The sequence below is a fragment of the Schistocerca gregaria genome, chromosome 2 (genome assembly GCF_023897955.1).
Source record: "Schistocerca gregaria isolate iqSchGreg1 chromosome 2, iqSchGreg1.2, whole genome shotgun sequence".
Lineage (NCBI taxonomy): Eukaryota > Metazoa > Arthropoda > Insecta > Orthoptera > Acrididae > Schistocerca > Schistocerca gregaria.
Genome location: NC_064921.1, coordinates 633,725,206 through 633,737,896, shown reverse-complemented (window position 1 = coordinate 633,737,896; position 12,691 = coordinate 633,725,206). Strand labels below are relative to the sequence as shown.

Genomic DNA, 12,691 nt, shown 5'->3' with positions numbered 1-12,691 from the left:
AAACCAGTAGAATAGTATTCCTTATTCCATCCCCAACGCAGGAGGCAGCGCCAAAGTGTAGTTAGATCAGCAATGCATGAAGTAAAATCCTGATGTCAATGTTTTTCTCTGTGTCTCCCTAGGAAACTGATGTATTCATGACTGGAAAATAAAATGTGGATCCATTAAATGCACATATAGTAACACAACGTAAATAAGTTACTTGTATTTATGTATAAAGAATTTTTTTTGAAGTTAACAAACAAACTGTACTAATCAGTAACTGTAATTGGAGAAGGAATTTTCTAATGTTTTAGTATTTAAGAATTTGTACGTTTGATGCAAATAATGGGTGGAGTGTCAGCCTTAGCTGTAAGCCCTTGTAATATGCATTGTTATGTCAAAATGTTTATGTGAATTTTAAGTGTATATCATGCCATATATAAAAGATGAACTTGAAAAACTAACAGAAAGGGAAAAATCATCAGGGACTAAAAACAATTCTCACGTCAAAGTGAATGACGAAATAGATAGTGGTATCCAAACCTGTGTGCAATAGTGCAACGAAGCAACTATGGTAGTGTCATGCTACACAACGTCTGATATATTAATCAGCGAACTACAATTGTTCAAGCATCACTTAACTTGATGTCAGGTGTTGATGTGCAATGTTCACCCCACTGAAAATGTGGATACGATGGAGAAGATATTTCTTGGGCCTTATCAAAGGCGAATTATCTGCAGCAGCATCGGTTCTTGTAAAATTAACGCACATACACTGCACTCACGAAGGAAGACCACGCCACAGCAAATTATTCGACGGATAGTACGGCACTCAGAGTGAAAATGACACTAAAAGTGCGAGTGGAATCATGGATGACCTTACCCAATAATATGTGGAACATTTAACGGTTGTTGTACAGTCAACAAACATGTTTAGTGCACATGTGCACAGAGACTAGCAATGTTGGCAAAGAGACGAGTAGCAGAGCTCCCATGTAAATACTCAGTGAACTATCATTCTGTGTGTAACTTATGTATTTCCTGTAAGATAATGTGTAAGTAAGACAAGCTGACATCTCCAACCACTTAAATTTAAGCTATACAATTACATGCATAACACTGTGCACTTCCATTGCATGTAACTGCACACTTTGTGAGCAATTGTATTGGTGTGTAGGAAAAGCCAAGGATAACCGCTGTAAGCGGCTGCAAGAGATGTGTTTTGCTACATCGGAAGGGGAGAACAAATGATAAAAAATTCCATTGTTTTTTGTTAGTAGAGAGACTTTGTCTTTAGTTCCTGAGTGAAGAAGAAATATTTTTGTAAGATGTATGTGTGGTAGCCATTTGTGTTGTCTGAATAATAATTATTATTTGAGCAAAACCACGAAAGGTATCCTTTCTTCCACCCATCATCTGTCTGTCAGCGGCCTGCATCAGTACATGAAGCCTGATCAAGAACTAGTGTTAAACACATGGTCAAGAGAATACTTATGGTGCAAATAGATGAATACAACGAAGGACACAAGAAGTAGTCCAAGAGAATACATGCAATATATATATATATATACTCCTGGAAATTGAAATACGAACACCGTGAATTCATTGTCCCAGGAAGGGGAAACTTTATTGACACATTCCTGGGGTCAGATACATCACATGATCACACTGACAGAACCACAGGGACATAGACACAGGCAACAGAACATGCACAATGTCGGCACTAGTACAGTGTATATCCACCTTTCGCAGCAATGCAGGCTGCTATTCTCCCATGGACGATCGTAGAGATGCTGGATGTAGTCCTGTGGAATGGCTTGCCATGCCATTTTCACCTGGCGCCTCAGTTGGACCAGCGTTCGTGCTGGACGTGCAGACCGCGTGAGACGACGCTTCATCCAGTCCCAAACATGCTCAATGGGGGACAGATCCGGAGATCTTGCTGGCCAGGGTAGTTGACTTACACCTTCTAGAGCACGTTTGGTGGCACGGGATACATGCGGACGTGCATTGTCCTGTTGAAACAGCAAGTTTCCTTGGCGGTCTAGGAATGGTAGAACGATGGGTTCGATGACGGTTTGGATGTACCGTGCACTATTCAGTGTCCCCTCGACGATCACCAGAGGTGTACGGCCAGTGTAGGAGATCGCTCCCCACACCATGATGCCGGGTGTTGGCCCTGTGTGCCTCAGTCGTATGCAGTCCTGATTGTGGCGCTCACCTGCACGGCGCCAAACACGCATACGACCATCATTGGCACCAGGGCAGAATCGACTCTCATCGCTGAAGACGACACGTCTCCATTCGTCCCTCCATTCACGCCTGTCGCGACACAACTGGAGGCGGGCTGCACGATGTTGGGGCGTGAGCGGAAGACGGCCTAACGGTGTGCGGGACCGTATCCCAGCTTCATGGAGACGGTTGCGAATGGTCCTCGCCGATACCCCAGGAGCAACAGTGTCCCTAATTTGCTGGGAAGTGGCAGTGCGGTCCCCTACGGCACTATGTAGGATCCTACGGTCTTGGCGTGCATCCGTGCGTCGCTGCGGTCCGGTCCCATGTCGACGGGCACGTGCATCTTCCGCCACCACTGGCGACAACATCGATGTACTATGGAGACCTCACGCCCCAAGTGTTGAGCAATTCGGCGGTATGTCCACCCGGCCTCCCGCATGCCCACTATACGCCCTGGCTCAAAGTCCGTCAACTGCACATACGGTTCACGTCCACGCTGTCGCGGCATGCTACCAGTGTTAAAGACTGCGATGGAGCTCCGTATGCCACGGCAAAGTGGCTGACACTGACGGCGGCGGTGCACAAATGCTGCGCAGCTAGCGCCATTCGACGGCCAAACCGCGGTTCCTAGTGTGTCCCCTGTGCCGTGCGTGTGATCATTGCTTGTACAGCCCTCTCGCAGTGTCCGGAGCAATTATGGTGAGTCTGACACACCGGTGTCAATGTGTTCTTTTTTTCCATTTCCAGGAGTGTATGATAGGTATAAAAACAGTGATGCAGACAATGCTAGTTAGATTAAGTTAAAAAATAAATATAGGACAGAAATCAGGTCAGCAAAGTGTAAGTCAAATGACAATAATGTTAATAATGTAAGGTAAATTACGATAACATTAATAAGCTCCACAACAAATGAAAAGCTGCTTGGAATGTTCTAAACACTGAACTAGAGACAAGGAAGAATTATAAAAGTGGTGACTTTAATGTTAATATCACACCAGTTGAATTCAATGCTAATATTGTTAGTGCTTGTGACATAAGTTCCTCTATTGCAACTGTGTCAATTAATAAATAATCTAAAGGATGATACATGTTTCCTATAACATTCTGATCACATTACTACTACATTTGAATGGAAATAGGTTCAGTTAAGTGATATGATGAAATCACCTGCAAAATTAAGTAGCTCAAAAGCAGAAGACATTTCTTGTTTATCTAATTTTATAATTAAAAAATAGGAAACATATTATACACTCACTCTGTTTACTTGTAAATTGGACATTTACTAGTGGTTGTTTCCCAGCATGTCCAAAAATGACAATTGTCACACCACTATACAAAATGGGAGGTAAGTTATATCCAATTAACTATCGACCATTTCTCTAATATCTATTCTATCAAAAGTAGTAGAGCACTGCATGTAACTCCTAATCCATGAGTGATTCTAAATATGGATTCAGACCTGGGTTATCAACTGTGAAAGCAGTGGTAAATATTATTTCTTTCACTTTGTCTTCATTCAAATTCAAACTTCCTGTAAATGCCACACTTATAGACCTGAGCAATGCTTCTGGTTCTGTCAGCCATATGATTCTTTTAAGAAAGCTCTGCTCTTATCGTTTTAAAGCCAATGTTCTATCTCTGATTACATCTTACCTGGTTTAGAGAAAACAAATTGTACATTTTAAGGAAAAGATATCTGACATGCTAAGCTTAAAAAGAGGTGTCCCAAGAGATTCCATATTTTGTCCCTTGCTTTTCATAATTTATATATATGATGCTGTAAAAGTTCGTACTATATGTAGACGACACCAGCTTTGTTACAGTTGATATGGTCTCGGCCAGTCAAGCAGAAAAGCGCAGAACAACTCAGAATATCCAGTACATGGTTCAGAGCAAATGGATTACAAGTTAACCATTCTAAAACCGTAATATTCTTTTCAGCCTACATAACAATGCAAACTGTAGTGCCTCAGTTAAGCTTCTCAGCATTCATTTTGATCCAAAATTAACTTGGGAAATGCACACCAACAATGTGTGCAAGAGGTTGGCCCAAGTAACCTATCCATTAACTAAACGTAGGACAAGTTACTGCTGAGCTCCAATTATGCTTTTGTTCACAGTCACCTCACATATGCAGTACTGTTATGGGGTAATCCTCTACAGCAAATATAATTTTTGTTTGGCGGAAGAAGACCATTAGGTGCATTGCTGGAGTAGCAAACCAGAATCATGTAGAAAATACTTTAAAGAGCTCAAAATACTCACAGTTGTATCATTGTTTATTCTCAGCTGCTTAGTGCCTGTCAAGGAAAACCAAGACACCATATACTGTGGAAGTCTACACATAACCATTACTTGAATTAAATGCAGATGATGGACTTCCCAGTTATATACTTAAAAAGCCACAAATAATTACACATATATAATGTTCAATTATTTATTTAATTTTTCGAACTCAAACTACAACCAGCTTAGAGACAGAAGTGATGACAATTTTTGCAGGACCTGACAATCATTTTGCAGGACAAAGCTCAAGTACGTATATTGCAAGCTATTACTGATTTGTTTGATTGATGGGGCTGTTAAGTGCTATACTACCTACTGCACACCCCCTGAATTAAGCCCTCATGAGTTCAACTCGATTTCTAAACTAAAGGAAACACTTCATGGCATTCACTTCAGAACTGCTACAAATTCGTTGGGCAATAGACCGCGCCCTTGAACTGTCAACGCAACTGGCACTGTTAATCATATTCTACGACTTCCACATCGCTGGCAGCGGGTTATACACAATGCTGGTGACTACTCTGAAGATCAGTAAAACTTTGAAACACGTATCTATTTTATACAAGATGTAAATAAATAGTTACCACTACTAAACTTACAATATTATAATATCATAGTGCTGTGCTTTATTTTCATAATGCATTTATGCTTAATGATTAATGTGTATCAAGCATATCTCATTTATATTTGTCAAAATGTGCTTCTCAGCATGCGTATCGTGATACACATACTATTTCTTTTTTCTCATTCTGCATGACGCATTTATAGTTAATGATTATTAAAAGTGACCAGTGTAAACCGTACATATTCCTTCAACATATTAAAAATGTATGATTTATTATGAAGCTATTCAATGTATGTAAAATTAAGGCAGCAATTGTATTAGACAAGGCCTAACGATAGATCAATGAATCAAATCAAATCAGCATTACCATAATACTGTTCTGTGTATCACACCAGTCTGCGAAAATTCGTGTTGTCCTTCTTTGTATGCTTTTAATATTCCTTGTTGTCCTATTCGGTATGGGTCCCACACATCTCAGCAGTGTAAGAAACGCCACACGAATATTGAATAAGCAATCTGCTTTTAATAAACTAAGGGCTTCTAGCTATTTTACTTATAACTGATCATTTGTGTTCACTAATCTTTTTAGCCGCACTAATTTTATACCCAAGTACTTTATTCCAATTGTTACTCACTGGCACTTTAGTTATCGTGCGATGCGCTTTCGTGTTTCGTTAATTACATAATTGGGAACATCGCCTGGTCACACCTTACGTTACTTGTATGTCTGACGATAATTCGGCGTCCAGTAAAGTGCTGTGTCCTCTGTACCAAGAAATGATCAATGTACTCACTAATTTCGTTTGATCACCGATATTATCGTAGTTTCCGTATGTGTTATTGAGTCACACGAATTTGAGAAATCCAGAAACACTTTATACATAAGATTAGCTTGATCCATAGCTTTCAATACGAAATGTTAGTTGGGTTTAGCATTTTAAAGTAGGAAAGTACTTTATCATTAACGCCTTATGACTCTGGTAAAATTTTTATTTGCATTATTACCATTTTTCTTACAAATAAAATTTATTTTCCACATAGGTGCAAGTAATACATTCCGTCCCTCTACACTATACGTCCACTAATGTGCTGTATTTCGGTCTTGTAAAATACTATTTATTGGGAAAACTTGAGCATACTGCTAGTCGACTTGTGGTCGATACCACCGCAAATACGTAGAAGCAGTGATGCAAATACATGCTTTGTTGTAGGTCGAAAATTTTCAGTTACGGAATGTATTGACGTTTGAGAAGTCCATGAGGAATGTTGTACGAAGAACATCCTAACGCATTTAATAATAAACGCTTTTACTATGTATTATCCTTGTAGATTGCTGTCTTCCTTTTATGCCCGTGGTTTGAAATTTGAAAACATATAGCTATGTATATATATGTATCCGGGGAGTAACGCATAAAATCTTTTGATGTATTGATTTTGTGATAGAGCGAAATGCTCAGGAGCGTCAATACATAAACGCTTACAAGCGTCTACATATACAAGAAATGTTAATCATAAACGGTTAACGGATTACTATCAGAGATGATTTCTTGCAAATTGGCGTAGTTGACGAACAAGTTGGAGTGATGAGCTAACCGGACAGCACTTACGATTCTTTCCGGCGAAAGTTTCACGTCTGAAACAATGAAATTGTATCTTGTGGTTCCCAGTAGTTTTGTTTTATTTACTCCGTACAGATGCTCGTACTACTTGACAGTCTTGTGTAATATTAAGAACATAGCAGTTGTAACATCTGGATGAGCAGCCGAAGGCGCAATGTAGGGTGAGTGCAAGGAGATAAATTTTACCAATATGGAATGATTGCTAGGAAAACCAGCTTCTTGCAGCCTGAATTATAGCACGATATTGTAAGTGCTGTTTATAGTGATATTGGCAAAGTATGTTTAGAAGTACTGGAATAATATCTCATAAAGAAAACTAATTCCATAAGGATAGTTTAAAGTGAAGTATGTAGCGTTTATCCATCCTTTGCTTTGAAACTTCAGCCCATAAACAATACTGTCAGCTGAGAATGATAGGTTACAAATTCAGTGTTGCAAAACTCACAGTATGAAGAATGTAGTATGCTTTTTCTTTGTTACTTGATGTTTTCCCAACACGAGAGAGAGAAAAAAAGACATTTACTTCTGCCACTTGCATTGAAAAATTTTACCGTTTCGTACTTTGTTTTTACGTTTTAGAAGCGGTCGGGTAAACTGATGTTGCAGGATAGCAGAAACTGTATACATGACGTATAGCATCAGAAGATATAAGCTTTTGGAATTAACTAATCCAGGCTTTATAGCTATGGAAATATTTCTTAAATAACTGGCAGATGAGTGTCAGTTTTTGACTATCCTCTATTGGATATGTAGGGGCATGCATGAACTAGATTTGTGATGATCCCTATGCGGTTTTTTTTTGTTTTCGTTTTTGTAGTACAGAAATGACTGCATGCTGATAAATTATGTTTCCAAACTTTGCCCCTTTGCAAGTAGGGCTACTCCAGAATTCTTGGAAAAACTGCTGGGCTATATCTGATGATATTGACAAATGTTGCCATAGAAAGTTTAAAAACCTTATTGTTTTCTAAAGCTATGCTAAGCAACATGTGTTTATAAATTAAGGAAAGTTGTTGACGCATTGTTTTATAATGTTTGATTATTGTGCCACTATTGTTTTGGTTTTTGCCATAGCCTAGTATTACATGACTGGCTGCATTGGAGCAGTGCTTAGATATATGGAGTGTTGAGCCATTGAAGTAGCCTTGTTTGTCTGCTTGATATTGTACTTAAATGTACAAGTAGATGCCACTTTGGAGTGTTATGTCATCGTCATCAGTGCTTACTATGTCATTTTGTGGTAGAGTTGAATTATGACTGGACTCTGATTTGCATTCCAACTACACTTCATCTTGAACGTCTTTTACATTGCCATCTTACTGTTTCATCCTTGTCATGACTTTCTCAACACTACAAGGAACAGTTGTGGATTAAACAATCACAAGTGATTTACTTACTAATACTTTAAAACTCCGTGTCAGTCACCGCCTCAGTCTTCGTATTATACTTTCTTTGAATCTTGTGTAACTCTCAGAAATGTACACTGTGGCAACTCTTCTCTTGTGAAAGTAGTGTTTATGTAGCAAAAAAGAGCAATGGAAACAATTACAGACATGGCAGTCATGCCAGCCACATTTTGAAGAAATAAAAATACTAACTGCATCTTCCTGCTGTATTAAAACCTGTCTCTTCTCAATGCAAACAACCAGAGACTTTAACTTTCAGAACAATATAGATTGAGAAAGTACTGGAATAAGAAAGACCCAAAATAATTTTAAACATACCAGCACAAAACAGTATCATAAATTACCCCTGACTATACAATACCTTTGAGAGGTACCTCAAAAAACCTGTTTATTAACAGCTGTGTTTATATGGTAGCAATGTAATATTTAATGTAAAATCCAAATGCAAAGTGTAATTTTTAACATAAGATTTAATGTAAAATCTTATTATTGTATACATTTATAGGTGCAGTTATCAAAGTCCATATTGTGTACATGATCAGTGGTTGATGAGTAAATGTAAGTTGACGTGAAACTAAATCTTGAAAGTCTGTCTTGGCACATTTTTGCCTCCCAAGTCTTCATTGTTAGGATTGTTCCCCTATAAATTTTATGATCCAAGTGTTAAAAAAATTAATCTATCTAATTACTCGTGACTGCTACAAGAAATATTTCCCAAAAATTTAATAGTCTGACACACTCACTTCAAAAATTGTGCACATGTGGAAGCAGTTTGTTACAATTTGAAGTTCCAAGGCATCATATATTTAATAAGTCATATCATGCCATCAAGCTTTGCTATGACACCATTTTTCCAGCCAGTAGTCACCATTCCTCAGATTTGGACATCCCATTCATTTTTCAGTAAACTATTCCAGATAACGTCTTAAACCTATTGAGCTAACCTGTAGACATGGAATTTTTTTTACATTTTTGTCTTATGATTACAGGAGTCTGCTTGAATTAACAGCCCACTCAAAGTGGTGGTGAATGGAATGTGCACCCACTGAGTTAAAGCATTTTTGTTCATTGTTCCACCAAATTTCCAGTTTCTAATAGTTCTCTTCAAATAGTTTTTAAATAAACATAAAGTTAATGGAAACTGTAGTGCTTCATACACGTTATGAGTATAATCATTTGCACAGTTGTGTAAGTTTAGATACAATTTTCTGTGATCATTGTAAATTATGCGGTACCATCTCTGCTCTTCCAAAGTGCAAAAAATAGCTTGTGCCAAATTCTAGAACTATATTTCAGTTACCATTATTCTAAATGGCCTTTGTTATTATAACCTATAATTTCATAAATTTGAATGACACGAAAACTTGTTTTTATTTCCTCGGCTTCGCTGAAATGGAAAATTTTCAGTTGCTTTCTTCGCCATACTTTTTGTGGCATGCAAAAGAAATATTAATATTTTAGGTTTTATTGAAACCTCACTTAAGGTCTTTGTTTAGTTTTATAGATATTATTCCAAACAACAATTTGCTAAATTCTATGTGACTGACTACATCCCTGATCGGTAGAAAATTGAGGATCATTTCAACAGTAATTGGGACAGTAATAAGATGTGGTTGAGAATACACAAATTTTGACTGGAGTGCCTGTAAAGGTACAATATGAGGACCTTTACTTACAGTTACTGTATCATCAGCAAACAGTGTCAGTTCAGCTTCCTGTTTCCGGTAGGAAGGGAGGTCGTTCACATATATCAAGAACAGAAGGGGACCCATGATTGAACCCTGTGGAACACCTAATGTAATTTCACGCCAGTTAGATGAAATGGCAAACTTATTTAAATCACTTGACCCATATAAGGAAACTTTTTGCTTCCTGTTCTGTAGGTATGACTTAAATCACTCATATGCTAATTGTATGGTACTCAGGATACAAAGTGTCTAAATTTCAAGGACTTGAGGCTTTTAATGATAGAGATATTACTGCCTATCGTACATATCATATTGCTGAAGTGTTTAACAGAGATATGGGAGCTCCCTATTGTATCTGTACAATGCCTCTTGCTTTAAGGACTAATAATCACCGTAAAGTAGGTGAATATGAGTCTGTTTGTCTCTGGGCTAAAGGCGCAGGCAATTGTAACAATGTTCATATTGTAGGTGATCTGACTCACTGTTATAGAAATTACTAAAGTTCCTTATATGCCAACAAGCTCCGCAGATGACGAAGAGATTGATGAAATGTATGATGAGATAAAATAAATTATTCAGATTGTGAAGGGAGACGAAAATGCAATAGTCGTGAGTGACTGGAATTCAATAGTAGTAAAAGGAAGAGGAGGGCACGTAGTAGGTGAATATGGAATGGGGTAAGAAATGAAAGAGGAAGCTGCCTGGTAGAATTTTGCACAGAGTATAACTTAATCATAGCTAACACTTGGTTCAAGAATCGTGAAAGAAGGTTGTATACATGGAAGAGGCCTGAGGATACTGGAATGTTTCATATATATTATATAATGGTAAGACAGATTTAGGAACCAGGTTTTAAATTGCAAGACACTTCCAGGGGCAGCTGTGGACTGTGACCACAATCTATTGGTTATGAACTCTAGATAAAAACTGAAAAAAACTGCAAAAAGGTGGGAATTTAAAGAGATGGGATCTGGATAAACTGATGGAAGTGGAGGTTGTAGAGTGTTTCAGGAAGAGCATCGGGGAAAGATTAACAAGAATGGGGGAAAGAAATACAGTAGATGAAGAGTGGGTAGCTTTGAGAGATGAAATAGTGAAGGCAGCAGAGGTTCAAGTAGGTAAAAAGACGGTGGCTAGTAGATATCCTTGGGTAACAGAAGATATATTGAATTTAATTGATGAAAGGAGAAAATACAAAAATGCAGTAAATGAGGCAGGCAAAAAGGAACACAAACGTCTCAAAAATGAGACCCAACAGGAAGTGCAAAATGACTAAGAAGCGATGGCTAGAGGACAATTGTAAGGCTGTAGAGGCATATCTCATTAGAGGTACGATATATACTGCCTACAGGAAAATTAGGAAGACCTTTGGAGAAAAGAGAACCACTTGTATTAATATCAAGAGCTCCAATGGAAACCCAGTTCTAAGCAAAGAAGGGAAAGCAGAAAGGTGGAAGGAGTATATAGAGGGTCTATACAGGGGCGATGTACTTGAGGGCAATATTATGGAAATGGAAGAGGATGTAGATGAAGATGAAATGGGAGATATGATACTGCGTGAAGAGTTTGACAGAGCACTGAAAGACCTGAGCCAAAACAAGGCCCTGGAAGTAGACAACGTTCCATTAGAACTACTGACAGCCTTGGGAGAGCCAGCTCTGACAAAACTCTACCATCTGGTGAGTGAGATGTGTGAGACAGGCGAAATACCCTCAGACTTCAAGTAGAATATAATAATTCCCGTCCCAAGGAAAGCAGGTGTGAAAATTAACAAACTATCAGTTTAATAAGTCACAACTGCAAAATACTGACATGAATTCTTTACAGACGAAAGGAAAAACTGGTAGGAGCCGACCTGGGGGAAGATCAGTTTGGATTGCATAGAAATGTTGGAACATGAAGCAATACTGATCCGACGACTTATTTTAGGAGAAAGATTAAGGAAAGACAAACCTATGTTTCTAGCATTTGCAGACTTAGAGAAAGCTTTTGACAATGTTGACTGAAAACTCTCTTTCAAATTTGGAGGGTGCAGGGGTAAAATACAGGGAGTGAAAAGCTATTTACAATTTGTACAGAAACCAGATGGCAGGTATAAGAGTCAAGGGGCATGAAAGAGAAGCAGTGGTTGGGAAGGGAGTGTGACAGGGTTGTAACCTATCTCCAATGTTATTCAATCTGTATATTGAGCAAGCAGTAAAGGTAACAAAAGAAAAATCCGGAGTAGGAATTAAAATCCATGGAGAAGAAATAAAAACTTTGTGGTTCGTCAATGACATTGTAATTCTGTCGGAGACAGCAAAGGACCTGGCAGAGCAGTTGAATGGAATGGACAGTATCTTGAAAGGAGGATATAAGATGAAAATCAACAAAAGCAAAACGAGGATAATGGAATGTAGTCTAATTAAGTCGGGTGATGCTGAGGGAATTAGATTAGGAAGTGAGACACTTAAAGTAGTAAAGGAGTTTTGCTATTTGGGGAGCAAAATAACTGATGATGGTCGAAATAGAGAGGATATAAAATGTAGACTGACAATGGCAAAAAAAGCGTTTCTGAAGAAGAGAAGTTTGTTAACATCGAGTATAGATTTAAGTGTCAGGAAGTCATTTCTGAAAGTATTTGTATGGAGTGTAGCCATGTATGGAAGTGAATCATGGACGATAAATAGTTTGGACAAGAAGAGAATAGAAGCTTTTGAAATGTGGTGCTACAGAAGAATGCTGAAGATTAGATTGGTAGATCACATAACTATTGAGGAGGTATTGAATAGAATTGGGGAGAATTTGTGGCACAACTTGACAAGAAGAACGGATAGGTTGGTAGGACATGTCGTGAGACATCAGGGGTTTACCAATTTAGTATTGGAGAGTAAAAATCATAGAGAGAGACCGAGAGATGGATATACTAAG

The 12,691-nt window shown here is 38.2% G+C and overlaps 1 protein-coding gene across 4 annotated transcripts in view; it reads left to right on the top strand.

The window, feature by feature from the left end:
- The first annotated feature begins 6,237 nt into the window (after window positions 1–6,237).
- LOC126334655 (ankyrin-1-like) overlaps window positions 6,238–12,691 on the top strand; it is a 192,591-nt gene continuing 186,137 nt past the window's right edge. For 2 of the 4 annotated variants that reach the window (XM_049997103.1, XM_049997100.1), the window contains exon 1: window positions 6,238–6,848. In XM_049997103.1, coding sequence (XP_049853060.1) covers window positions 6,823–6,848 — 26 coding nt within the window. In that variant the 5' untranslated portion in view covers window positions 6,238–6,822. The remainder of the gene's footprint in view (window positions 6,849–12,691) is intronic. The other 2 variants (XM_049997104.1, XM_049997101.1) reach the window with 1 other exon arrangement.